The sequence below is a fragment of the Phoenix dactylifera genome, chromosome 8 (assembly GCF_051530095.1).
Source record: "Phoenix dactylifera cultivar Ajwa chromosome 8, Ajwa_hap1_PhDact_Kaust_v1.1, whole genome shotgun sequence".
NCBI classification, from domain to species: Eukaryota; Viridiplantae; Streptophyta; class Magnoliopsida; order Arecales; family Arecaceae; genus Phoenix; species Phoenix dactylifera.
Window position 1 is genome coordinate 6013927 of NC_143197.1, and position 26551 is coordinate 6040477.

At 41.3% G+C, this 26551-nt stretch overlaps 2 protein-coding genes across 13 annotated transcripts; both read right to left on the minus strand.

Annotated features, from left to right (window-relative positions):
- Positions 1-265: 265 nt before the first annotated feature.
- On the minus strand, positions 266-5528 carry LOC103702192 (zinc finger CCCH domain-containing protein 53-like). 9 transcript variants are annotated; one of them, XM_039124441.2, is made up of 10 exons: positions 4634-5528; positions 3243-4373; positions 2962-3138; positions 2684-2869; positions 2482-2576; positions 2106-2381; positions 1803-1959; positions 1288-1536; positions 1130-1189; positions 266-1028 (listed from the first exon to the last, which is right to left on the minus strand). In XM_039124441.2, exons 2-9 carry the CDS (start codon positions 4280-4282, stop codon positions 1156-1158), a joined length of 2214 nt encoding a protein of 737 aa, XP_038980369.2. In that variant the 5' UTR covers positions 4283-4373; positions 4634-5528; the 3' UTR covers positions 266-1028; positions 1130-1155. The 9 variants fall into 9 exon arrangements, with proteins under 9 accessions (XP_038980369.2, XP_017697078.3, XP_038980370.2 ...); XM_017841589.4 differs by having other exon boundaries at positions 2690-2869; positions 4634-5384; XM_039124442.2 differs by having other exon boundaries at positions 2106-2378; positions 4634-5337.
- Positions 5529-15829: 10301 nt separating this feature from the next.
- Positions 15830-25272, minus strand: LOC103702193 (uncharacterized). 4 transcript variants are annotated; one of them, XR_015967845.1, is made up of 7 exons: positions 24530-25272; positions 24285-24437; positions 23968-24153; positions 23657-23842; positions 23238-23276; positions 22957-23118; positions 16961-17233 (listed from the first exon to the last, which is right to left on the minus strand). XR_015967845.1 is itself a non-coding variant. In XM_088702552.1 (6 exons), exons 1-6 carry the CDS (start codon positions 25088-25090, stop codon positions 15930-15932), a joined length of 1317 nt encoding a protein of 438 aa, XP_088558678.1. In that variant the 5' UTR covers positions 25091-25272; the 3' UTR covers positions 15830-15929. The 4 variants fall into 4 exon arrangements, 3 of the variants coding, with proteins under 3 accessions (XP_088558678.1, XP_038980366.2, XP_038980368.2); XM_088702552.1 differs by lacking the exons at positions 16961-17233; positions 23238-23276 and adding an exon at positions 15830-15998; XM_039124438.2 differs by lacking the exon at positions 23238-23276.
- Positions 25273-26551: the final 1279 nt, after the last annotated feature.

The following is a 26551-nucleotide window of genomic DNA, read 5'->3' on the forward strand; positions in this document are numbered from 1 at the left end:
AGATATTAATTACCTTTGCCAATGTACGGGGAATTCTTACACGGAAAAATTCCACCATAGAGTGTAGGTCACTTCACTCTAACCTAGTCATTGGAGTTTCTTGCAGTAGCTGTTCCCGCTGCATCCACCCAAGAGAAGAATGAGAGAGAGAGAGAGAGAGAGAGAGAGAGAGAGAACAGAGAAGACTCGTCACTCCATGATAACAATCAGAGGTACCGACTGACATCTAAAGGACATGCAAAGGCTGTTAAAGAGACGATAAAACTATGGGCAAGAGTACTAAATAAGAGAGTAAAACTATAGATGTTACATCTACACAGGTGAAAAAAGAAGTTGAAATTCTCGTTTTTCACTTTTTTTTTCTTTTATCACTGTTACCTACAGTAGATTTAAAAGATGGGAAAAAAAAAAAGAAGATGAAAGTAGAAAAAGTAAAAGCCAAATGGAAGGGGGAAGGAGAGAGACGACGCAAGAGGATGACGACAGCCTTCATGGTGATAAATAAACCTTCACTCTGTAATCCTCCGTCTTCTCCTCCGCTTGGTGTGGTCCTTTCCTCTGCTTCGCTTAGCTATCCTTTCGCAAATCAGTCTGGCTTCTGTTGTCCTGTCCTGTTCTCTTCTGTTTGGTGTCTGTACTCGATATTCAAAATGTTAAGTATCTAACGGCTGGTAGCTGAAGGCTAGTAAGCTAGCTAGCTTGCACTAGTACTAGTAATAGTAGTAGAAAGTAGCAGGCTTTTCGTAATGCTGTATTGGTGGTAGGCTGATTGATTGATTGCTGACGACCGAGCTGTTGTTTCCCTTGCCCATCTTCTCCCTTACCACCCCTATCCCTGTTTCCTTTCTTGCAAGCAGCAACACTACGGCATTGCATTGAGGGGTTGGGGAGACAGTGGACAGCCACTCTTATAACTTATAGTCTAGTAAAAGCTGTAAAAACAAAAACTATATGAACCTTCGGAAAACTATCCATCCTGACTGCAACTTCTCTTTTCCTATATCCATTCCACTATCACTCTTTCCTTCCTGCAACATAACATACAAGCAATGAAGAACAGCTAGCTATAGAATTCCATCAATTGAGCGTTGACTGCAAGACAATGATGGGAATATGGACTGCTGCTTACTTTGATTGGGAGGGCTGACCCCCACTTTACATTCCTATCGCTCCATGACCGGACGAGAACCTAGTCGAATCGAGCATTTTAACTTAAAAGTACTTCTAGATGATGAAGTACACATTGATGTAAGTTCAGGACAAATTACTACAATAGAAGCAAGCTACCTGGGCATCTGGAAGAGGCAAGATTTGAAGGTGGCCATGTCCAGTGTAGAAGTAGCCGGCAGCAGTGTGGAGGTGAAGAGATGGTTATTGCTGCTGCTGCTGCTGCTGCTGCTGCTGGTACCAATGTAGGAAGCCGTAGCAGCGGCAGAGGCCGCCAGGTTATCGGCTTCGCCGGCCGAGAACGAGTCCAGCGTAAACGAAGTCTTGGTGGGCGAAGCAAAGGGACTATCCGGCAGGTTATGCTCGGCACTGCCAAATTGTTGAAGAACAAATAATACAGCCCGTTACACAAACAAAACAATATATATCCATACATATAAAAGCTTCCCAAGCGTTAATAATTCTAAAAGAACCTTTCTTCTTTTAAGTTTCTTTTATTCTCTTTCCATCGCTGTAGTGGGAAAGAAATGGTTTCACAGGAAGAGAGAGAATAATAATAATAATAACAACAACAGTATTATAGATAATAACAAACAAAGGGCAAGTGGGAGAGGGCTTTTCAATTATTTTATCACCTTTCTTGGAAATCGCTATCTCCATTGGGGGTCGTCTCACCGGGAGATTCCTCCTTATCGGCAGCGTTGACTGGCGTCTGGCGAAGCAGTCCGTGGGAAGCAGTGCTTCCCTTGAGGTCTGGTGCCGCGCCAGGCGGCTCACCGAAGCTCTTGCTGCCTATGAAGAGAAAAATATACCCTCTCATTCACCTCCACCGTTCACCCGAAAAATAATCCAAGTATAGAAACCACTAGATTGCATTCATAGCTAAACCATCCATCAAATCCAGCTGATTAGCTCAATCAACCTAAAAGGATTCGTACCTTCCGATGGCGAGTCTTCCTGGCTTCCACCATTGCTCCTAGAATCCAGAGCAGGAATGGTGATGGTTGGAGGAGTGGCAATGGTGGAGCTGGTGGTGGAGGTGGGCATGGAGGAGGAGAGGCTTCGGGTTTTGAGGTCGAGGAGCTGGAGGCCCATGAATCGCCTGTTTTGGAGCTCAATGGCCTGCTGCAGCTCCGCTGCCTGCTGCTGCTCTTCTAGCTTCCTCCTCAGTAACAACTCCTGGCTGCTGGTGCTGTTATACAGCATCCTTGCTGCTGCTCTCCAATCCACTCCAGTTCAGTAAACTAAATATAAAAAGAAAGAAAAGAAAGAATACTGACTCTATATATCGAAACGGAGTAGAGAAGAACTAACCGAGCTGCTGAAGGTCATAGGGGTCTCTGGAGTCGAGGCCAGTAGGGGTAGTACAGCCGGAGAAATCCCCCCTCTCGGCCTGCTGCTGCTGCTTCCTGCGGCCAGAAAGGGTCGGAATTAGATATCAAGGTAGGAAACAAATGTTGCTCAAAAGCTAGGAAAACTTGTTCGAGCCAGGAGGGAAGCGGGGGAGGAGTGGTGCCTGTACTTGTCGGGGACTTTTCCCTTCTCCTTGTAGGGCTTGACGAGGACCCGGGCGTCGCACACGAAGTGAGGGTTCCCCTTGGCCAGGATAAGCTTCACCGTTTCCGGGTAGACGAAGGTCACGAACCCAAACATCCTCTTCTGCTGGTATGGGATCCTCACGTCCTGAACTGGCCCATAAATGCTTCATTTTGGAAACAGAAACAAAGCGGCGAAGATTAGCTCCCGGATGAACAAACTTAAGTATTTAATAGGCAGCAGCAAAATAATTCCAACCTGAAATAGTTTGAGACATCTTCTTCGCGGAAAGTGCTGTCGGCCGGAAAGGTCAAATAAATCTGCCTCGATGCCGGATTCACCATGCCGGCAAAATCACTCCTTTCCATTCTAGACCGGCCAATGAACTTGTGAGACTCGTCGCCTCCGAGCATCAGCGCTGCCGCCGCTGCCGCCCTGTCGGAATTCGAAAGCCAGCACCTTTATTAAGAACCATTCATGGACTAGGACGCTAAAATTCGATCTTTGGCGTCACAAAAAGAGAGAGAGAGAGCAAATACCTTTGGCTCTCATTCTGCTGCTGCTGGAGCAAAAAGTTGAGGCATTTGCTCGATGACGAGGGAGACGGCGGCACGGAGACAGTAGGGGAGTAGGGGAAGGCGGAGGCCATGAGCTGGGAAGCGCCACCCAGCCTCTGGCTTTTGGACCTCAGCAGCAGCTCCTGGCACTGCTGCTCCACCACGGCATCCATTTTGCTCCCCGCGGCCACCGCCGCGGCGGGGACGGCGGCGTCGTCGGGAAGCCCGTGGAGGAACCGGCAGGCGCTGCCGTTCTTGCAGTAGCCCCTGGCGAAGTAGAGGCAGGGCTTCCACCCGAAGGTGCCGGTGGGGTCGGCGCCGAGGCAAAGGTCGGTGACGGAGCAGCTTCGGCGGTGGTGGCCGTTGGCCCCCCAACCGACCCCGTAGGGGTAGAGCATCCCGTTCCCGTCGCCACTCGGGCTCCGGCACTCGACGTCCTGGTAGAAGAGGTCGTTGGCGGCGGCGGACTTGGAGCCCATGGGGAGGGGGGAGGAGACCTGGGCGTCGTTGAGGAAAGAGAGCTGGTCCTGGAGCTGGAACTCGTCGATGAGGTCTCCCGCGCCGTGGAACGGCGAGGCGACGACTGGATTGCATGGGCTTATGAGCTCATCAGCGGGGTTCTGGACGAGGACGTCGTCCGCGGAGCCGTTGAGAGCGCTGCCGTTGCTGTTGGTGCGGGAGAAGACGGGGGGCGGAGCCCAGGAGGAGGGGGAGGAGACGGAGAGCGGCGGCGGGGGAACGAGGCCGAGGCGGGTGGAGTTCTGGCGGGGGAGGAGGAATGGAGATGGGGAGGCTACGGCGGCGGAGGGGGTGGCGGGGGTGGAGGGGGGGACGAGGCCGAGGTCCTTGCGGGCCTTGAGAACGACGGAGTGGACGAGGGCCTCGGGCCCGAAGGCGAGGCGGATCATCTCCTTCTCGCCGTGGTCTTGGATCAAAAGAAGCCCCATGATCTTGGCGGCGTTCTCCGGGTCCAGGCTCTGGATCCTCGAGAACACGATCCTCGTCGCCTCGTAGGCGTCCATGGAATTTTAGAACAAAAGACTCCTCCTCTTCTTTTACTGCTTCCTATTTCTCCTCCTCTTTTCTTCTTTTATTAACTCACTTCTGCACCGGCTAAAGAAAAAGGAAAGAGAGGAAAAAAAGGTAAAGAGGAAAGCATGAAGGGTGTGTTAAAAGAGAGAAACAAGACGAGAAAGAGCAGCTGACACTAACTCCCCTCCTACTGCTGCCATTAAAAAGCAGTTGTGTGGAGAAAAGGGTGGGGGATCGAAGAACAAAACAAAAAAAAAAAAGAAAGCCAAAGTCTAAAACCTTATTCCTTTTCTCCCCAAATAAGCAGTACCACTGCTTGTGCTTGTGCTTGTGTTTGTTACCTTGAGCTTTGTTTGTCTAATAAAAAAGAGCAGCTGCCGCTGCTGCGAGGCTGCTGCTTTCTATGGCACTCGTGGTCACTGCTACTCTAGAGTCCTCTTCCCTCCCTCCTTTATCTCTCTTACTCTCAGAAGAACAGTGCAGCCCTGAGCTACTGGCCAACTCCATTCCCAAAGATCAGAGAGAAGAGTGGAAAGCTGCGAGTCACCAGCAACGGCCTATCAATTATCCTGCCCTCTTCGGCTCACTTATTGCTTCGCCCAGTATGGTTTGGCGACGATTCTAATGGCCTCTTTCCTCTCTCTATCCCTCTCTCCTTCTCTCTGCTTTGGTCGTTTAAAGCAGGAGAGAGTGGTAGTGTGTCGATAGATCCAGATCTGCTCATATAGGGCACGTTCTCCTCTGCACCTGAAACCTCGCTCCTCTCTCTCTCCCCTCCTTTCTCTGGCACGAGGCTCCGGGGGCTTGGGTCAATGGGCCTTTCCTCCTCTCACTCTTTTCTCTTTCCCTCTTCCTTCCACTGGCAAATGCCCTTTTCCCTAAGCCATGATTTGGGTTCCGGTCTTGGCCCCTCCTCGCTCCCTCCTTTTGTCGTCTTTATTGCTGTTCTCGTGTTGTTGTTGTTGCTGCTGCCCCCCTTTCACGATGATAATAATAATATAATAATTACGTCTAAACTAATAATATCCTGCATCCCAGTTCGCGCACCTCCACCATACCGTAACATATTTATTATTTTATTATCTTAATCATAAATCCAAGGAGCAACTATTCTGCGGATTTGAATGGCATCAGCTCTCTCTGGCGATCATATCGCCGTCCCTTTCGTAGATATTGATAAATGATGGGGCTGGTAAATGTTCACCTCCATCTGCAAATTTTTCTCGTTTCACCATCATGGATCCTTGCGGTCTCTAGGCCTTTCTTGACCTTTATTGCTTGTGTCTCCGTCCATGGAATTCAACTAAAAACCTTATTCTATATTCGCTTCAGTTGTAAAATAAGTACAAGTGTTAAAATAATTTGGACCACAGTCTCTGGGAAAGAAGTATAGCTTGTTATATTGGTCAAATTTATTTATAACAGATATAACTATTTCAAAAAAAATGTGTCATAAACTATATCTTAAGAATAAAAATATATTATATATACGGACAAAAAAGCTCATCATTTAAAGATATTTTAAAAGACATATATCTTCATTATTTAAAATAAAAACAAAAAATAGTCATGATATGACTATTTTTATTAGTTCTATTTTTCTTATTTCTGGGCCAAATGGAGCCTCTTGCTATTGTTATTTTTTAGTGCTCAGCTTTCACTGCGGCCTTTGGGTGGGGCCAGGGGGGGTTGGGTTAATCATGTGCACGGTGGCACCACATGGGGTTTTTGTACCGCGCAGGGAGGGGGGGAGTGAGTCGTGGGGTCGGGTGGGCAGTGGACGGGACGAGACGGGTTTAAAGCGAGGCGAAAAGTACCCTGAGGCTTCGGAGCCTCACATGGCTGGTGCGGTCACCTCCTCGTTCCCACAACCACACGGATTTGATCCCACGCTCACATTCCACCATTCCACCCCACGCCCCCGCGCCAACGTTCGTGGTGTAAAATACCGGTCGTCATAATGATTTATACCAGTCTTTTGTTTTTAGGTTGATGGTTATTAGCATTGCGACAACTACTTTTATTTATTTATTCATAATGCAATGATGGTATCAATTTTTCAGATATAACAGAGTCAATTTGGCTGTATCACCATCATTTTAACCTTGGTCCAGTAATCCTGCGTCACAATAGCTTGAAGTGGATTTAGCTGTCATAACTGACGGTCATTCTTTTATTACTTTTTCACTATTTGTTTAATTGTATGAGTATTTTAGCAAAATACAGTGGATGCTAAATAATAAAAAAAAGATGCATTGAGGTTGTTTTGTTGGATCCTGTTTAGTTAAAGCCCACATTAACGAGTGTATTTTGAATTTTGTAAATTCTAGTAATCTCAATGGCATAAACTGAATTTCACAACGGTGAAAAGTCATGAAATTTTTTTTTTCAAAATACACATATAGAGCTCTCTCTCTCTCTTCAGAAAAACTCCTTTCAATCTCCCTCTCTTGAAGTATGGCAAACTTTCTTCATACGCGGATCTTCTTGTAGTGTGGCAAGCTATTATAGAGTCCATGACTCAAGGTCAGATCTATTTCTTTTAAATTTACATGGTTACATGGTAAAACTTTATTCTTTTTATAGCTCTATACATGAACTCATCAATATCATGGACTAAAGTTGAAGTTTAAACTTTAAGGAATATGGTTATTGTCTGGGTAGAAAAACTAGGTTCACATTAACCAATTTTTTTGGTCGATCATATTACATGTTAATTTCTTGAGCATTGTTTTTTCTTTTTTGTATTTGTTTGGAAAAAAAATAATCATCCGTGTATATCATCAATCATTTCTAACATTGCTCATTCTTTCCAGCTGCATGATAGCAATCATGATTACGTCTCAGATTCCCCACTTTGAGATTGGTCAGACAAATAACAAGCATCTTTTTCCTGTTACACCAATAGATAACGGAAATAGCGGTGCCACTGGTGAAAGTATGGTCGCTACTCACGTGCTAATGCCTTGAATGCCACGGACAGCCTGACGTGGAAAAGTCTCCGGTTCTCGAATCCTTCATGGCCAGCCTGGATTTGGAGGAGTCCGCAATAAAAGCGTAAGGAACAAATTGACCAATTGGGTCACTTCTTTGGGTCTGTGTGTTTGTGTTCGTGCGTGCGTGCGTGCGTGCACGTGTGAGCGCGCACGTGTGAGAGAGAGTAGGAAACGCAACACGGCAAGCTAGTGCAGGGGCAGCCATGGTTAGTTGATTGGCTCAGCTTTAAAGTAAGGAGGAGAGAGACGTTTAAGGAGGCAGAATCCAACAGCGCCCATGTTTGCCATTTCAAACCAATCCGGTGGAATCGGAAGCCGCACCGTCTCATCCCGCTATTACTGGCTATAATAGGAAATATCATTTAATTGCCTCGATGTTGGAATAAAAGGTTTTCTTTTATTCAGTTTTTAATCAAGAAATATTAGTTTATTCGAATGGGCAATGAATAGTTAGTCACATTAGAGTCACCATAAAGAAGTCATCATAGTAATTACTGTTTTTAAATATATAATATATTATACAAACACTAGAATAGGGTTCATCTGTGAATCTAAACACCTCCATGTTTTCTGGCTTTTAGTGATGAATAAGGCCTTGAATTATTTTTAATTTTTTTGCATGTATGCCCTATTAATCCGGCTTATTGCATATTTATACTCCAAAAATCACCATTTATATGCATATCCATCAAATCATCATGATTTAATAATATTGCTCATTTTATTAGATTTTTTATTGATGATATTAACAAATAACGATTTTAAGTATAAAATAATACCATTACCCTTCCGCAATAATATATTGAAAAAAAAAATCAACACTTGGTTTGTATAAGGAGCTATAATTTTGTATAAATTTTTCAGAAATATTAATTTGAAGAGGTAAGAAAGTTTTTTTTTACGATTTTTTTTATTATTATCATTAGCCAAAAAAATCTAATAGAAGAGGTATTATTGCAAAACAAGATGATTTAAGAAACATATTTGTTGATAGCGATGATTTTCAAAAAATATAATATAATAAACCATATTTGCAAGAATGTACATGCAAAAAATCTAACTAGTTTTTTTACCATTGCTACGGTGTTATAACATGTGGTTGTTTCGAACCATTTATACCATGTTAGCTAAAAGGTCCATAACGCAATGGAAAAAAAAAAAAAAAAAAACGTGATTCAAAGTATTGAAGCTTGCAATATTGACTGGTCTCCCGGTAGTATATCGGAGTTCAGATCAATGTAGTCATCAGGATCCAAGTTCAGATGAGCTAGCTCAGAGCCGAATCAGCCGATCCAAAATTTTGGTCAGGGGTCAGCTTGAGGGCGACCTGCACAGAACAAAACCCAACTCCTCAGCTGAACTAGCGGCGGTGCGGGTCGGGTTTGATGGCCAAAAGGGCGTCACGTCCTATCAGAGAAAGGACAGGCATGTTTGTTTTGTTCAAAGGGGAGGAGAACGAGGCGAATGGTCCCAAAAAATCCCATCACAGGCCAACTCTCTTTACTACTGTTCGACTAAGACACCTTGTTTAATTTAATGATAACCCCACCATGATGGCAAACAAAACAAGCTTATCTAGCCCTAATTCCAGCTTGAGATTGGCCGACGGCTCTTTGCATATAGCTTATCATAGGAGCACTCTAATCAGTGGTGGTTTCGAACCCGAAGCTGTCACATTTGTAAGAATTGCACCCACTTGCTCGTACACTAATCTGTGGTTGCATGACTGGGACGTGGACTGAGTAAAAGCTCAGCCGCTTTTGAAGACCAGATGGCTGCCATTATTGCTGCGGTGGTTGTGGTTTTTGGACTGGAAGTTTGCGAGAGGTCTCTGTTTAAGGAGCCGAAATGTCTTTGTCGAGCATGGGGAATTATTAAGCCAGCTTTAGCTGGTTCCAATCTTTGATGCGCAGCTTCCCGCTTATAAACTTCTCCATTTATGATTAGGAGTTCATTACGTTGCTTAGAGTTTGGGAAACACTGGCATCAACTGGGTTTGACCAGGAAAGGACAGGGATTGCACGGTTTTCTTCTATTTTTTAGGTCCAAATGAACTCCATTACAGGCTGAGGGCAGTACACGTCGAGTTCTCAGAGTCGTGTTGGAACTTGGAAGCATGATGCAAGGCTGCTCCCAGGTGCACTTGGAAGTGATCGTATTCCGAATGTGAATCTTAAGATCCGCTGTGCATTGCAGTAAAATATCGGAGTCTGTAATGGAAATATGCCTATCGCATCAGCGGATGTTTGGAGAATGCGGTGCCAAATTTGCATGAATAAAACATGGCTACTTTCAAGAGCAAATTTTCCACGCAAACCGACACCAGAGAAAATTAATGAAGCCTAAAATCTATAAGTTATTATAAGTTATATGGATACAACAACCTTATAGCTTGTTAAGACTTCAGCCACAGGATTGATTATGATTCTACAAGATACAACAAAAAATAGTAGCTAGGCATGAGAATTCTAAGGTTGATTTCTGAGTAGCTATATACATGGTCCCAAGACATCTATTGCCGTATAAAAACATACAAGTAATTGTGTACAGGGAAAGTGTGCAAGATTTACAAAAGAGATAACTGGGGCAAAGTACTTGAGGACTATACAAAATTGAAGGCTTTGCTGAATGACAATAATAATAAAATCAAGATCAATTTAGCATCTTCATTTTGTAGGGGGCACTATTATCTTAGCCAAGTATACACAAAAATGGGGCACCTCAGGTGGCCAAGCTCTTCTTGTATCAATTTTTCTGATTTATGATTGTTTGCCTCTATTTTCTCTTGTTGTCTCTTCATTGCTATCAGTATTTCTATAGATCTTCTTTTGCCGAAAAAAGGTTACTTGGGAGCATGGATCTTTGGCTTTGCATGTCCAAGTTGTTCTTACTTGTTTTCTCGGTCTCCTCCCTTTGCTTTTTTTCTTTGTTTCTTTCAGAAATATCTTTGCTACTAAGATTTCATCTCCTCGCACTGGAAGAACCCTTTGTTTTATTTATTAATAACTATGTTCACATATATATTAAAAGATCATCTCCTAAATGTAAAACATAGATTCACGTTTTCACTAATTGAGAAAGGAGCATACTCCTAACTCAAAAAAGGGATCTTAGCCATTTCTATTCCACTGGTTGATGAGTCATTTCTTGACTGCCAAGACTGAAATAGCCAATGTTTGAAAATATACTCCATAACATCGATTGAGATAAGTAGCCTAAATTAATTCAGTTGATAATCATTATTAAGATAATACTTGATTGCTCAACATCGTCTTCTTCACAACTTATTTAAAGTTTATATAGACTTCCTTCCGCATGAACAATACGACTAGTTATTGCATCTTCAAGCTCGTAAGAATATCATAATGGTTTCCATGCAGTAGCTTAAACTTCCACACTTTGCTTTAGTTGACATGGTAGGTATAGGTAGATGAATAAAGATAATAAAAATTTGACAGCACATTACTTCAATCAAATCGTTTTCCTTTTCCCAGCTCATAAAACCACCTCAATTAGAACCCTAGTATATTATTATTTCATTAATTTTCCTCCTAGTACATCACCTTGCCCTCTATCTTGCAGGATATTTACTTTGTTGAAAAGCCACCAAAATAAATTATGCAACTATACAAGCAATCAAAAATTTTCTTATCCAGTTCCAAGCCATATCTATAAAGAATTTATAATCACATACAGACTTGCGTCCATCTAGCTAGCCACCCACCTACATACATAAAAATCCCACTTTGTTGGTCGGTCCTATTTTCCTTTGAGAGTTCATTTGATGAAATGCATACCGCCATGTTTATCCAAAATATAAAATAGAAATCTTGGATTCAAAGAATGATGCTGAAACGGTAAGCTCGCACTTCTCATGGATTGATATGAATACCATAAGTTGAAGAATTTATTTTATGGAAACACATTTTTTTATTCTTCATCTATACCTTCGCTTGGTACTTAAATGAACTAGAATAGCTTATATACATAGGACATAAAAATCTAAATTGCAATGTGCTGGATCCATAGATCCTCATGATTTGCGCACGATGATTATATTTAATCGCTAAACAATCCTATCCAAGATTAATGGCGCAAACCTTATTGTTTATGTTGCAAGATGAGTGAGATAGGCAATTAATGGAGCAGTTTTTTTGTCCAAGCTCTATAGGTAGCATGTCACATATATTGCCTAGGGCATTGGTCTAATGCTAGATATCTTATTGTTATCCAATTTGGCATTGCGGTGTTTGCCTAAAAGTACTATATATCTTCACCTGGTATTGCAGAGATTTCACTATAATATAGTAGGGTGTTGGTTGGTCTCATGAGGTGGGTCTCACAAAACAATGACTCCCCGCAAGTTTCGCTGCCTGCTGGCGCATGGCACATGGGATTAGTATCTTCTTGGTACATAATCCAACGAGGAAATCCCACAGTTTTCACTGGATTGATCCGTACCCTGCTACCAAACAGCAAAGATTTATATAAGATCATCTCCGAGCACAGAAAAACTAGGCTTCATGCTGAACCCCATGCAGTATCTCGAATAGGCTCTTCCATCCTAAGAATGGAGTTGTATAGATTAGAGATTGAGATGAGAAGGTAATTTGTTATGGCTACGATTGGATAAGATTCTTTTAAACAGTCCGTGCTCGCGTTCTTAGCGTCGATGGTCACACTCAAGTCAGCAATGGCTAACATTAATGTCATATCAGTTTGATACCATGAATGGGTAACTGAGGATGGTAAATTCAGACGAAAGCAAAGTACGTAGGAAGACAAACGACATCGCGTTCTTAGTCTGGAAGAAGGATGTTTTTTTTTTTTTTTTTAGCTATTTAGACATAAACTTCACCCTGGAATTGTTCTGCAGGAGCACTAGAAGGGAACATGCTTTCCCCATTAATTAATGCTAATGCACGTACTTTTAAATTAATTAACTTCGTGACAAGGCTTCTTACTTGTCCAGAAACCTCTCTCCATTTTGTGGAGCCACAGAGCTGTCTCGGTGGAGCTCATCATCAATGACCGCATTCATTTGTCATTTGCGCAGACAGCGTCTTGGTCAGCACTGAAAAGAAAATAGAGACTGAGGCCCACCACCAGGGCACAATCAATTTGCCTGCATGATTGGCTTCTCTCTCGCTTTCCTCTCACCACATGCCTTTGAATCACTATTTACTGCTGTACTAAGGCAAAAAAAAAAAAAAGAAGAAGAGAGGAGTACAAACACTACTTTCAGCAACACTGGCCCGTTTCTTTTTCCCCTCGCTATAGTCCCCTATTCCCTGGAAGATCAAAATGAATAAGCTTCAGAGCCCCTTCAAAATGCCAATTCTTCTGCTTCCTATCAAGTTTCTCAGTCTCAACCATGAGGTGAAATCTCTCTCTCTCTCTCTCTCTCTCTCGCCCCTCCTAGTACCAGCAGTAGTGCATGGGGAAGGTGGCTTTACAGGTGCAATGTTTTACTGTCCTTTTCTCTGAAGGGATTTTATCATATCATAATAAATCAAGAGAGCAGTGGAGACGTACCACATGCAGCTCCTCTCCAAGGTGCGATGATTAAACTAAATCTACCATCCCCCGCCCCACCCTGCCTCACCACCGATTCAGCTCCATGTGATAATGTCAGCTTCTGTCCTCCGCACCCCCCCCCCCCCCCCCCCCCCGCGTCAATAGTCAATACCTCAGTAATTACTGCAATGATGGAAGTTATTGCAAAAGAGAATTTGGAGTACGCTTGCTTTAGGCTGGATGCACCGAAACAGAGCAATCCTGAAGAAAAAGACGCACTTCTTGTACCGCACGAATCGATCAATTTGATACCAAGGTTAAGATCCAACAGCCCGAGCAGTATTAAACCAATGACAAAATCATAGAATTTTTGGACTCCTGCCTAGAAGGGCAAGGGTGATGATTAGGCCTCTTTGTTTTGTTCCATTCTCTGACATCACTCCACCAAACGTAGGGGTTATGAGATTATGTTAAGATGAGTCCCTTTGTCTCACCAATCCTTCTCGATCGATGTAATTGCTCGCTAGGAACTGTGATCACATATCAAGTGGCTCAATTAACTATATATTTGGAGAAAAGCAGGGTTCAAAGCGTCTTAGGATTGATTATTCCCTCACCTAATCTCTTGCAGCAGTTGGAATCCCTCCAGGTCTCCTTTTTCTCTGTACTTGAAAAGGTGGGGTGAGAGTGCACTGAGGAGAGAGCGGGGGATGAGGGGAACCAAACCAACCCCCCATGTGAGGCATCAGCTGGATACATTTCAAGTCACAGCCGAGCTTTCCGGACGGAAATGGGTCAAGCTTTTCCCTTTATTTTTTTTTTCTCTCTCCTTGGGGTGAGGGGTTGGGTGGAGAAAGCTGCAATCTTTTGCTGGGCAAAGCACTGCTCGAGTGCAGACAACTCATTTCCATCCCGTGGTGGCTTTCAGATGGATGTGACCACGGCCTGTGGCGCCTGTCTTCCCCACTTGCATCAAATTGGCTTATTTAAAATGCCCTTCTTCTCTTCGCTTTCTCTTTAATAATTGCACAATTAAAGATCAGATCAGAACCATCAGATCATATCGGAGCTGTATGCTCTCACTCCATGGTGCGCTTCCATGTGTGGGACTTTCCTGCCATCCTCCTGCAACTTTACATAGCCGGCAAAAATTGCTCACGTCCCCACCACTGATGTTTTTTAAAAAAAAACCCATCAAAACAACCAGCTTATGGTGCTTTAAAGTGCTATCTAATGATGGGACTTGCTTTTTAGGTATTATAATTTGATATGTATTTTGCTTTCTTAGCTGATGATTCCATTTGTATGCGCTTTGTGTCTTTCTATATATTCTATGTCCTTCAGGTTGTCGCCTTTACCAAGGTCCAAGGTCTTTTCAATATGCTCCAATCTCCTCTTTCTGGAGGCATTAAAGATGTACCTAGGAGAAATTTTATGATATCGCCAGTGTACATTGGTGTGGGATTTCATCAAATGATAAGTTTGACAGGAGCCAGATTTGAAACTAAAAAGAAAAAAAAAATCTAAAAATTTCAAAGGCATTTCAAATAACTAATAACTAGGAAAAAAATACTTTATACATAATTCAGAAAACTGATAACTAAAAAAATAAGTTGCGTATGTTAATTAATTTAGAAACAAGTATGGAAGACACAATAACACCACCACTGCTAAGATTATACATTATTTATCTGCAATTCATGGGTGTTTCTCAAAGAAGTCATTGAATTATTTAGTAATTCAATAACCAACAATAATAGGATTATCTGGCTAAGAGGAAAATCATGAAAGCCTCTTAACATTTTAGAGAAAATTGCTACTTTAATATCAATACGCATTCTCATTAGGGATGGCTAGGCTTGACCTGTTTAACTCGATTCAACCTATTGTAAGCCGAACTGTGTTACATGTTTGAATAAAATAGTTTGATTTGGTCTGAATTTTTGACATGTTTAATAAGTAGATCTAATTCTCTCTCTCTCTCATGGGGGTGTGTGTACTATATGGATGGATTATGTGCACATGCTTGCAGCCATTAGTTTATTATCGGCCGTGAATAAGAAAAGCCTGTCTGCCTGTCCCTTGGGCCACGTTGAGTTGGAGCCTTTGACACCCACTCCAAGGTTGTGAAGATTATTACTTGCAAGAAATCCAAATCCAATCCGGCCCAAAGGCGTGGGTCATCCTCTCCCACACTCCCCTACAAGCACGCATCAACCTCTATGCTCCCATAAGAAATAGAGTATGGCTTCATAGTACTCCTCTCAATCTTTGTAGCCTTAAGGTTGCAGGACCAGACCTTAGATTTCCATACCCATTAGGGGTAAAGAAGTAGAAAAAGGACAGGCACTCGGCCACAACCAGACCATCATCCTAATGGTGTAACAACTAACAGAAAGATAATAAAGACACTTCTCTAAATTAGATTGATGAGGGCATTGAGCCCACAAAAAGATATCCACAGACATGGAGTGTAAGTTAGGCGATCCTTTTCATGCAACGCACTCCCCCTACCCTCTTTTTTATTTGCCAATGGTGATAGCAGCACCAAGGAGAAGCATAAAAAGTAGCCCCGTTGATTTGGGATGGAGGACATGGATCCTACATCGTTAATTAAGATTTAAACCTAATGACGTTAGAAGTAATCATTCCTAATGGTCTCTTTTCTTTTTTTTTTGAGAACAAAGCAGAAAAATCACCAACATTTCAGCAGACCATGAAATGTGGTGAGGGAGGGATTTGAATCCAAAATCTTTTGTGCAACGAAGGAGAGGGTGTACTAGCTTAGCAAGATGGCACCCTTCAGTCTTCTTTACTCTCTCTCAGTTCTGAGATATAACATCAGCCAGTGGGGTCATTTTGCATTATTATTGAAGCTGGCGTTATCCAAATTCCCTTGAATCGTTGCTCGTCCTGCTCTTCTTGGGTCTCCGAATTATCTTTCCAACTATTAGACCTGAAATTGACCCTCCCACGCCGAGACACAATGCATACATCCAATCCATTTTGAAGAACAGTTTTCCCTCGTTGTATTCTCCCTCGATGCCGCTTCCCAGCTTCCCACCAAAGCATGAATGTCTAGTTTTGTGAAAAATCGGATTAATTCGACTGGAATAGTCTCCAACTATCTGGTGTAAATTGCATTAGTTTTTTCTTCGACAGCAGAGGAACAGATATAATGATGATGGTTCTCCTGCACCAAACGTAGGTTAGGAATATTGGTTTCAAAGTGTCACCTTAGCTTGCCCCTACTTAATTCTTTCAATAACTCATTATCACAAGACTGTAGACAAAAGCGAGAGGAGTCTGAAATCATATGGCACCATCAAAGAATCAAGGCTCTACTTTGCTAGAACAACAACCACCATCAACATCCTATAATGTGGTCCAGCTACCAGAAAAAAAAGCTCAAGCTAAGGCTCAAGAGAGCAGCATGTTTGGTTATCATATTTAAGCCTATGAGATGCCACCTACATGAATTCCTTGTCAAGATCGAGCTGAATATGGTGGAGTGCCTACATATTTTTCACATGATCTTCAGATCAAGTAAAAGCTACCAAAACGAAAAAGAGCTAATGAAGACATGAGCTGTGAAATTAAAGAGGAATACTTGTCCTAGTGATTGATGGATTAGGAACTTCATGCATATTGTAAATTTGCAATATTCACGGAGAGTAGTGTTCAATGTCAGAGAATCACGTTTAATAGTGCGCATTAACATCACAAGCAATTCTTACATCTTCTAGTAGCTGGATTTCTCATCCGAGGGTATATGTCTTAGAAAATGGCATCCGAATCTATGAAGAAGCACTCAAACTCTATCAAAGCAAGCAAGGTTTTTATATGAGCCAAGCTGAAGTGGTAGGCCTCGTTTAAATTCTTTAAGAACTGGAGGATATGCAAGTAAATTGTGATGAATGGCAACAATAATTGCTAAAAATAGCCGTCAGAGAGTAATTCAGGTGCCTCAATGTAACTAATTTGCTCTACAGCGGTTTTCCTCTCCCCTCTATTCCTTTCCTTTTCCACCTTTTTACAGCATTTCCATGATAACATGATCTATAACGGTCAGATCAAAATTTTGGTTGAAATGGATGCAGCATATTTAGGAAGGAAATGCTCTTGAACTAAATCATAATGGAACTAAGGAAAGAATGATTGAAATAGCTCAGAATGCATATTTACTCACAGCAACTACTGTTACACCACATTCTACCTAGACTACAAATTGCTTCAGCACGACAATACAAGTATCATATTATTGTGAAAGCTTATATACATTTACAAAGAGCAGAGCAAGACAAAAGTTGTTCATCATTGTAAACATTATCAACAGAAGTGCAATGAGGTAGACATTACTCATCATAGTCTTGAGTACTTCTAGAAGGGGTAAAAGAATTGGAAACCATTATTCTCAGAGTCTTTATCCTGTAGATTTGGTAAATTAGAGGAAACTAAAGATGTCAAGAATAACACAGATAAATATTAACTTAAACAAACATTGAAAAATATCAATGAACTTGTTTCAGAAATATTAGCTCAGATAATCAATTTGTCGTATATAAGAATTTAAAGCAGCAAGAAAACCACTCAGAGATCAGAAGTATAGATCCAGAAACAAGCTTCGCACCTGTTAAACAATGATGCATGACTAACTGAGGCTGTACGTGAATTGCATCGGCAGCATAGTCAAAAGTTCTGAAGATGGAACCTTATCAGTCATGCTAAGCAACCAAAGCAATATGTCCTTAACAAGGTTGTCAAATTGCCTACGCAAGGCCAGGTGGTGGACCCTTGTATAGCCTAGGTGGATGCCTAGTTGCTTAGACGGCAACCCAGGAAGGAAAGCTCTTCAAGCTTTCATAATGTGTGCTTCTAATACACATGCATACATAAATATCTTTTTTTACCATCAATCGGACAATGAATCTATTTGTCATGCCTAAAAAGTCCGAAGACCAAAATCTACAAGGAGAGCAATACCGATATTGCTGCCACTGCAACATCCAACAAATTGTAGAATGCTTGATGGCCAGCACCTAGCAAGAAACAGGAGGCAAACATTCTAGAGGCTAGAAAGTAGGACAAAAGTGAAAATTAGGAAGGTGGAACAACAGCTCGATGAAGAAGAGGTGTGCTGGTCACTCCAACCACCGCTGCCAGTCATCATTATCACCCGCCCTATTGGTACACACTGATCAGCCCACTGGCTTCCACCAGATTGGTTGTAGCCTTCGCTACCCTCCCATGTATCCCTTATAAGGAAAGAAAACTGGAAAAGAAACATTTAAAGAGTAGGGGTTAAGTGGGCTTCACCTAGGCAGCCCAGCAAAATTAAGTATTTGGGCTGCCGCATAGGTACCCAGGCACCCTCTTTTAACAATGTTAGTCCTTAAACACTATAAAGCAGGAGAGGTTATATCGGCCTCAGAACATACAACAAAAGTTGTGCGTAACCCTCACACAACCAAAACAAAAATAAATCCAGAAGATTTTCTTACGTGCATCATTAATATGGTAGCCTGTTATCTCAAAAAAAAACTAATTAAAGAGAACTTCTGTTTATAAAACCACAAAGTGGAAAAGTCATAATTATTCTACATCAATTATCACAATGCACTGCATAGCCATATTCTGGACAATTAGAAATATCTGGTGAAAATAACCATGTCCAAGAAGTTTACTCCATTCATCTGAGCATGGTTTTCTACAAATCCTTCAGTTCGAGCTGATGCTTTCATATTTTTTCAACAATAATTGCAATCAAGGGATATCACTGGAGAATGCTGACCTTTCTTACATCCCTTTTACAAGTTTTCACGCAAATTTATCAAGTCTTCCAATCCTTTTTCTCATTTATTACGACTTTTATCCATGTTCAAAATCTTCTTTAACATGGGCCTCCTTTTAGACTTTGTCACACAAGGTTGTGCCATATCAACATTTTCTCCATCTCCATCCCACAGCTTCATATAATGCATTTTATTCTAGCTTTGTCCTTCCTCAATTTATCACACATCGATCTCAATGTTCTCATATTTGTCTCCTCTAGTTTGGAGCCTTGTTCTTGTTTACAAAGTCTTCCTCATAATCGCTCCACAACTTAACCCCTTCGGCAACTTTATCATAATATTGGCCCCTAGTCTTTTTCATTTCCCCCACCACCTTCTTTCTAATTGTCCATCTGACCTCTGGTCACCTTTTGTTTTCTTTATTCATTCTGTTAATGTATTTGGTGGGATTCCCATCTTTAATTTGAAAAAAAAATCATCATAATATTGGTGGATTTTGTTATTGTCATGTCCCTATATCACTTTAGACATCATTGCATTTAAGGGTTGTCACATGTCTATAACTAAAAAGGGCATACTAGTGCACAAGACTCCCGCCATTGTGGGGTATGGAAAGGGTCAACTGCACGCAGCCTTACATCTGCATGCAAAGAGGCCATTTCTATGGTCGTCTATCTATAACTGCATAAAATCCCATCTGCCAGCTTGCAAATACATGTCTTTCTCATCTTCCCCTCCTCATTTCCTGATATGGCCCTCCTTAAGACTTAATCATGCATGATTAAACTAGCACCAAACTAAACTACATCGCTTTCTAAATTGTCCCTTTAAGTGTATCATACGTCCATCTCAACATTCTCGTCACATTCATCTACTGTGCGAAGTTCTTGTCATCTTATGAAAAGATCGCATCAAGTATGACCTACATGAGCAACTCAAATAGAACTGAAGCAATTATCCTAACCAACAACCTTGCTCTGATTTTGTTGGCCCGTTTCCACATAAAGATTTCAGATAAAGAGTATCATCACTTTAAGTATCTCACCATAAAATCAACCATTTCTTATTGCTCGCGCATTCAATATATGCCTTTTGATTCAACTGATTTCAGACCCTCATCTATCAAGCTTTTCTCCATGTCTTTGATGTCTATCCATGGTCTAGTTCACCTACAAGTTGTGTAAGCAAAGATGGATCATGATATTAATAATCAGCTTATCAGTTACAAGTATAATATAAATTTGATAATCGCCATTCAAAATCATTCTGATTGACTGACTCTTTATACTGAAGATAGAGAGGTAGATAGGGATGAGTTGGATAGCATGAAGGCCGCATGTCGCACAAATGGGCTCTAGAATGCAAAAGAATACTAAGCCAATGTAGGATGGTAATCTAGGCATTTGACTGCATGTAACTCAAAGCAAAATTAATCACATGTTTCTCCCACATTTAAGAACTGATATTAGCAAGGAAAACTTCTGAATCACAATTATGAAGTGAAATAACATTTCACCACAAATTTTATGAATATGGTTTATCATGTCTAGCAGTTTTCCAACTTTCTTCAGTCTCACAAGGATTATCATATCACACATCATGCTTATTCCAGTCAAGGCCTCAAAGGCCAACAGGATGTGCATATTTATTAGTACATACCACACAAAGATTTAATAATGACTGAAGAATGAAACAAACAGGCTAAGATACACAAGGGAAACTGTCTCGCTTGCAACTTTGCATTTAGACTAATTTTTTAATTTCAGTTTATTGGAAGTAGGCATGTTAGTCAAAACTCAAAGATTATTATTATTATTATTATTTTTTTGCGAAAAAGAACTTGAACATTATTATTACTTAACTAAACAAATCAAGCATTGTAAGCAATACCGAAGATGCATATGATTATTGACAAATATAACCATGGTTTATACTTTCCCATATCTAACGACTATATAATACAAATTCACATTATATTGGATTAAATAAGGAAAAGCTTGAAAGAGATTTGGGAAGTTTCAGAGAGTGAACAATCAACAACCTCACTTGAATGAAATAATCAATTTCTGGGAGGATCGATTGGACTAATATCCAGTTCAACCCAACAATAACATATATCAGTTAGTAGCACAGTACAGTACAAATCTATAATACACTATGGTGCAAGCTAATATGGGCTAGTACCAATATTGCAATAGGCAGCCCCTTATCATGCAAGCAACCATGTGGCTCCGGATGTATCATACAATTGAGAACAATGTAGACTAGCACTTAAAGCCATTGCCTGTAAAGTTGTAATCCTTGATCTAGTTTAAAATAAAATGGCTTCAAAAAGCATCTTGATCTATGCATCATGCAATGAAGCACCACAAAAAAAAAAGAGCACATGTAACTCAAATTTATCAAGAAAACAAAGAGAAAAGATAACCAAATTGATCAATTAGTGATGGAATGCAGAGCTTATATTTTGGCAGGAGATGCTCTAAAGAGCTCCAAGAAACCAAGCCTGGCCTATGACCACCTAGATGAGCTAACCAATTAGAGCAGATGGAAACCCATGGGCAATCAACTTCTGTCAATGGAAACCCAAGTTTCACCTGTCAGCCACATGCTGACCCACATGGTCCAACATCACTTTAATTGCAGCAACTCATCCACACTGGGCACTGCGCCCTAGAATCCTCGAGCATTGGGATTAGCCAACATTACCTTCTAGTTGAGCATTGATCTACCACAGCCACATATATAACATCTATTGTGACAAACATCCCAACCAACAGGTCGACAAACATCACACACCAACTCAAGTGCATAGTGAACCTCCCCTCCCCCTCTTCCACAATCATGGTGATCCACAATCATTAATAGATTGCCATCATGGTGATCCACAATCATTGTGGGATTGCTCCTCATTGGTTGTTAATGTCAATCAATGCCACTATTACCGTCACCACTTCCAATAGTAGGCTCATTCCTGAAGTCTTATCCTTCTAAAATTTCCTTTTTCCAGATCAAGGGAAACAACATGAGGCGGTGGCTACTGTTAATATTACATAGGCTAGGGTATTAAGCACTCTTGATCAGGATCTGAATGGGCCTCAAAATGAGTTGAGACGAGAATTAGGTGTGTGTTCAGGTTTGTTGTGATCAGAATGGGAGTTAGGTCAGAAGAGGGTTCTGATTTAGGAAATGTTACACACTTTTGGGACTGATCTCTAGTTAGCTTCCATGGGTCTGGATCAGTAGTAGGCAAAACCTACTAACTGCCACCCTCAAAGTTCCATACACCTTCTTCCCCAAAGGTTCCACTTATCATTTTCTGTTTTGCATGATGTCACATTTATTGCACTGCAATTTTCTGTGAGATAACCTAAGATACTGATCACCGTAGATAAAAATAATTACACAATCTTTTACCCATTATTGATATTTCCAATAGCTAAAGTACATCATATCAACAAATAGAGTCTAAAAAATTTACAAAATTCTTCATCATCTACTAATTGCCACCCTCAGAGTTCCATGCACCTTCTTCCCCAAAGGTTCCACTTATCATTTTCCGTTTTGCATGATGTCACATTTATTGCACTGCAATTTTCTGTGAGATAACCAAAGATACTGATCACCGTAGATAAAATAATTACACAATCTTTTACCCATTATTGATATTTCCTATAGCTAAAGCACATCATATCAACAAATAGAATCTAAAAAATTTACAAAATTCTTCATCATCCCTCTTTATCTCAACCTAAGGGTCTCCATGCGGTAAGTTTTCTGTTTTCAAAGAATCTGAAAAGTTCACATGTCAAAATTGAGCAAATTGTTGGCATCTTGTCTGTTAACGTGCAGTTGCCCATGTATTGGAAATAGACTCTCTTTCACAAGTCATCTCAATAGGTTTCATTTGTTTTGTCAGGAGAACAAGATTTCTCTCTCATCCACATCACTCGTTTCTTAGTATTTTATTAGATAGGCCTAAATTATCCTAGCGTCCAACCTTTGCAGCTTAGGTAGGAGTTTTAAGTCAGTGTTGCTTAGGGTGAAAGATTGAATAACTTGTGTAGATGTAAATTGGATCTTACCCAAGTTTGATGGAAGGAAAAAACTATCTCCAATAACAAATGCCAATAACAAGTTATGATAATGTAACCAGAAAAATCTACTTTCCTTTAATTAAATCACTAATAGCAATCTTTTAAAGTCAACTGTACATTATAGTTAACGAGGACAAGGCCCATCTGCCACATGACAAAAAGGCAGTGCAAAGATGAAAGGACTTAAGGTTGAACAGTGCACTGAAACTCCAACACTGAATTCTGAGGCATATTGCATGGAGAGTCAACATTGGATACTCACCCAATTGGACAATGGCGGCACTTCTTCCTCATATGCCTTATAATAACTTGGATTCTGAGACCATGCTGGCTTGAAAGGCTCAAGCTGCAGACACAGGGGATCCTCATGGTAATGCCTTTCATAAGCATGGTTGCTACTTCTGACGATATTGTCTTCATGCCCCTGTTGAACGAACAATGAAGAATGCCACATGCAATAACCAAAATGAAATAGGATGATGATCAAAATCAGTGTAATTTATTTGCTTTGCATAATATACCAAAATTTGCCAACAAGCTTACACATAAGCTTCATTCTCACACAAGTTGGCTTTGGGAGTTCTGTGCCAAGCAGACACCATAGTAACTCAAATATGAGAGCAATTCAGTTAAGAAAGTATATTAACTGAAATAAAGTATAGCCATTTATATCATGGGGAATATTTTGCAAGAAGGAACTTGGCAGACTAAATTAATGCAATGCAAACACAGTTCTTCTTTTTAACAAGCACATGTAATCCTATTTAATATAACTGTAAATAATATCTGAGCAAAACATGATTAATATTACCAAACTTGCATGTAAAGTGTAAGACTACAACAAAGTTGAAATCATCTTGGAGATTGAATTCAAATCAAGAAGGGCCAAAACATACACCATAAACACAAAGTAAACATATATAAATAGCATGTTACATGCAAGGTCAAGGTCGGGTCCTCACCCAGCTGGACCTGTGAGAAACCTCCTCCCCGTAGAACTCATGGTAACCCAGATTTCTAGACCATGATGGCATAAAAGGCTCAAGCTGATCACCATGAGTCTGCTCGTTGGAGTGCCTTCCATGTGCATAGTTTGGATCTCCAAATATATGGCCCTCACCCCCTCGTTCATTAGAAGATGAAGAATGCTATCCATGAAAGGCATAGGATGGACATAATACAAGTGAGACCGAATTATCCTATACCAAAATTACACCAACAAGCATTGTACAATTGAAACGCATAAGATCCATAGACAAGATCACATACTCACCCAGTTGGACTTAGGAGATGCCGGTCGCTGGTAGTCATCATGGTAACTCAACTTCTGGGACCAAGTTTGCTCAATTGGCTCAATCTGAACATTTAGTGGCTGCTCATGGTAGTGCCTCTCATAACCGTAGCTCAGACTTCCAAATAAATCAGTCACATAATTCCTCTCATCATACGATGATGAATGCTATATTTGGAGGCACATATCATCGAAATGGAGCAAAAAAAACAACATTAACTTCCACGAAAACCAAATTGTACCAACAAGCAAGTACAATACATAATGGTGTCGAATACAGAGACAATGTTCGCTTTCACCTGATCATGATACACTTGTTCTTCGAAGACCTTGTGCTCACTTGGACTCACTTGAATAGAAAGGGGCTGCTCATAGTAGTGCCTATCATAAGCATAAGTTGGATTCAGATAATCATAGCTCTCCTCCCTCCTCTCGCCATATGATGAGGACCACTATATACATCCAAGTCACCAAAATCAGACACTTAGCACTAACCATTACAACAAATTACTCCAAAAAAATCACAACTTGATCCGGTACTCACACTTTCGTCAGTTTGCTCGTTGTGGACATCGTAAAAATCCAATCTTTGAGCGGGTGCCGGCTCGACCTGCACCGAAATCGACTGACTGCTCTGATTTTTGTTAGCATAGATAGGAATCCCATAGCTATCGACCCCAATCCTTCTCTCGCCGTACCCCTGTGCGTGCCCAAAGAGATAATCCAGAGTCCTTCCCCAGGGGTTCCAACGCCCCTCTTCCCCAAAGAGCCAGGACCTGAAGATATCCGGGTAATAGGGTTCCGGCTGATAGCTCCCCTGCGTTCCGTAGTCGTAAGGAGGGGGGCGCTCCGGTTCCGGCTCCGGCACTGGAATCGGCGCCGCCTGAGGCAGCGGTTGGGAGCGGGGAGTGGGGTCGGTTTTGGCCTCCTCGGCGAGGGGCGGTGGCGGAAGATCGGGGGTAGGGGAGGAGACGGGGTAGCAGATTGCGGGGGCGGGGGGAAGGGGGGAGCCGTAGGTGAGGGCGATGTCGTAACCGCCCAGGTAAGGGTGAGGGTTGTACTCCTCGAAGTCGTCCTCGTTGTAGTCGGCCGGCCCAGAGGCCATGGGGAGCGAGGCGTGACGCTACGGGGCGGCGTGGCGGCGGCGGCGGGATTCTTCTCCGGCCCTCCTCCGGCGGGCGGACATGGGGACGTGGGTAAGAGGTTTAGTGCAATGGCCGTCACGCCCTCATCTGGCCTGACGGGTTGAGCTAGGAGGAAGAAGATAAACCAAGATGGTGTCCACGTAAGAAAAAACTAGAGCGGGTCCCAGCTCTTGTTTTGATCAACAACCGTCGATTTGTGGGACCATGTAAACTCCCACACCGACTTTTGGTACTTGACCTGTGATAGCCTGATAGGCGTGCGGGAGTGTGACAAAACTCGCGTTGCAACGATTTCCCGGGGGCGTGAGTTGGCAGGCGAGTGAGGGGGTGGAGTGGGTGTCTCAGAAGTGGGTGCGCATAATTTAATTATTTCGATATAGCAGTGGAAACATCATTGGTTGCTTCCATCGGTTGCGATGTAGCGATCCATCCATCAATGTGTTGAACGTCAGCCGCCACTGCAATCAATAAAAATAACAGAAAATGACAAAAGTGTCCTCGGCGTTTTCGTTCATTACACGTATATATAATAATTTATGTTTAATAATTTATAAAAACTAGTCTTATGCCAATTCAGTGAAGAGTCAAAATTATTTTTAAATAATAAGTAAATTAAAAAAAATTCAAGATTAGAAATAAATTATACTTATATTTAGTAGTTAAAAAAATCTCTGTTTATCTTCTAAAATTTATTTTTATCTAATACTTTAATTCATAATTTAATAGAATGTTAGCTAAATTGTTTACTTAAATAGTAGCTAAATGCCATATCAGAGAAAAAAATTAAAAAATGACCAAACTAATCTTAAGTGATGTAACATCTACCTAAGGAGGAGCCATGGGTTTGGAGCTTGATTTTGATGAATCATCAAAAAATAGCTATATTCTAAAAGAAAAGCAATTTAAATCTCTTAGACAAATAGATGCCTCTAAAATTTTTTTGTTGCAGGAAACTAATATCAAAAGTTTTGTTGCTTGAGCTAACCTATTCATGTTCCAAGCTAGGCCATGGAACTGCAACAGATACATACTCTAAAAAGAAAAGTTCTCACGCATGTACTAATTTAGATCCTTTTGATGATAGGTTGCGAGAGCTACCATAATTCTATATGTAGATATAGAAATCTTCATTCATAGCGACAATATTAAGAAATCATGTCTATAGTATTGGACAAATAGAACTCAGAATTAGTAAATAATACGCCAGCATTTTCAATCTCTATGACATGGTGGGTGGAAAAGGGATAACAAAATCTGATCAGAAAGAATGCTCGTTGCCAAATACTGGTCGGAAATTAAGAATGCTCGTCGCTAAATGCTAGTTAGAAAGGAAGCTTATCATCGGTTTCTCATTAGGAAGGGGCACTCGTGTTAGGATGGCAAGCGAGAAAAATCCTAACCACTGAATTTTGAAGAAAAAA

What these genes read in the sequence shown, in the direction of transcription:
- LOC103702192 (XM_039124441.2), bottom strand. Translation starts at nt 4,282, where the DNA reads ATGGACGCCTACGAGGCGACGAGGATCGTGTTCTCGAGGATCCAGAGC. An exon ending in GATGTCTCAAACTATTTCAG is followed by an intron (nt 2,870 to 2,961) that starts GTTGGAATTATT and finishes TCCAAAATGAAG; the next exon opens with CATTTATGGGCCAGTTCAGG. An exon ending in CTATGACCTTCAGCAGCTCG is followed by an intron (nt 2,382 to 2,481) that starts GTTAGTTCTTCT and finishes ATTGGAGAGCAG; the next exon opens with CAGCAAGGATGCTGTATAAC.
- LOC103702193 (XM_088702552.1), bottom strand. Translation starts at nt 25,090, where the DNA reads ATGGCCTCTGGGCCGGCCGACTACAACGAGGACGACTTCGAGGAGTAC. An exon ending in AACAAGTGTATCATGATCAG is followed by an intron (nt 24,154 to 24,284) that starts GTGAAAGCGAAC and finishes CTCCAAATATAG; the next exon opens with CATTCATCATCGTATGATGA. An exon ending in CATCTCCTAAGTCCAACTGG is followed by an intron (nt 23,843 to 23,967) that starts GTGAGTATGTGA and finishes TTTCATGGATAG; the next exon opens with CATTCTTCATCTTCTAATGA.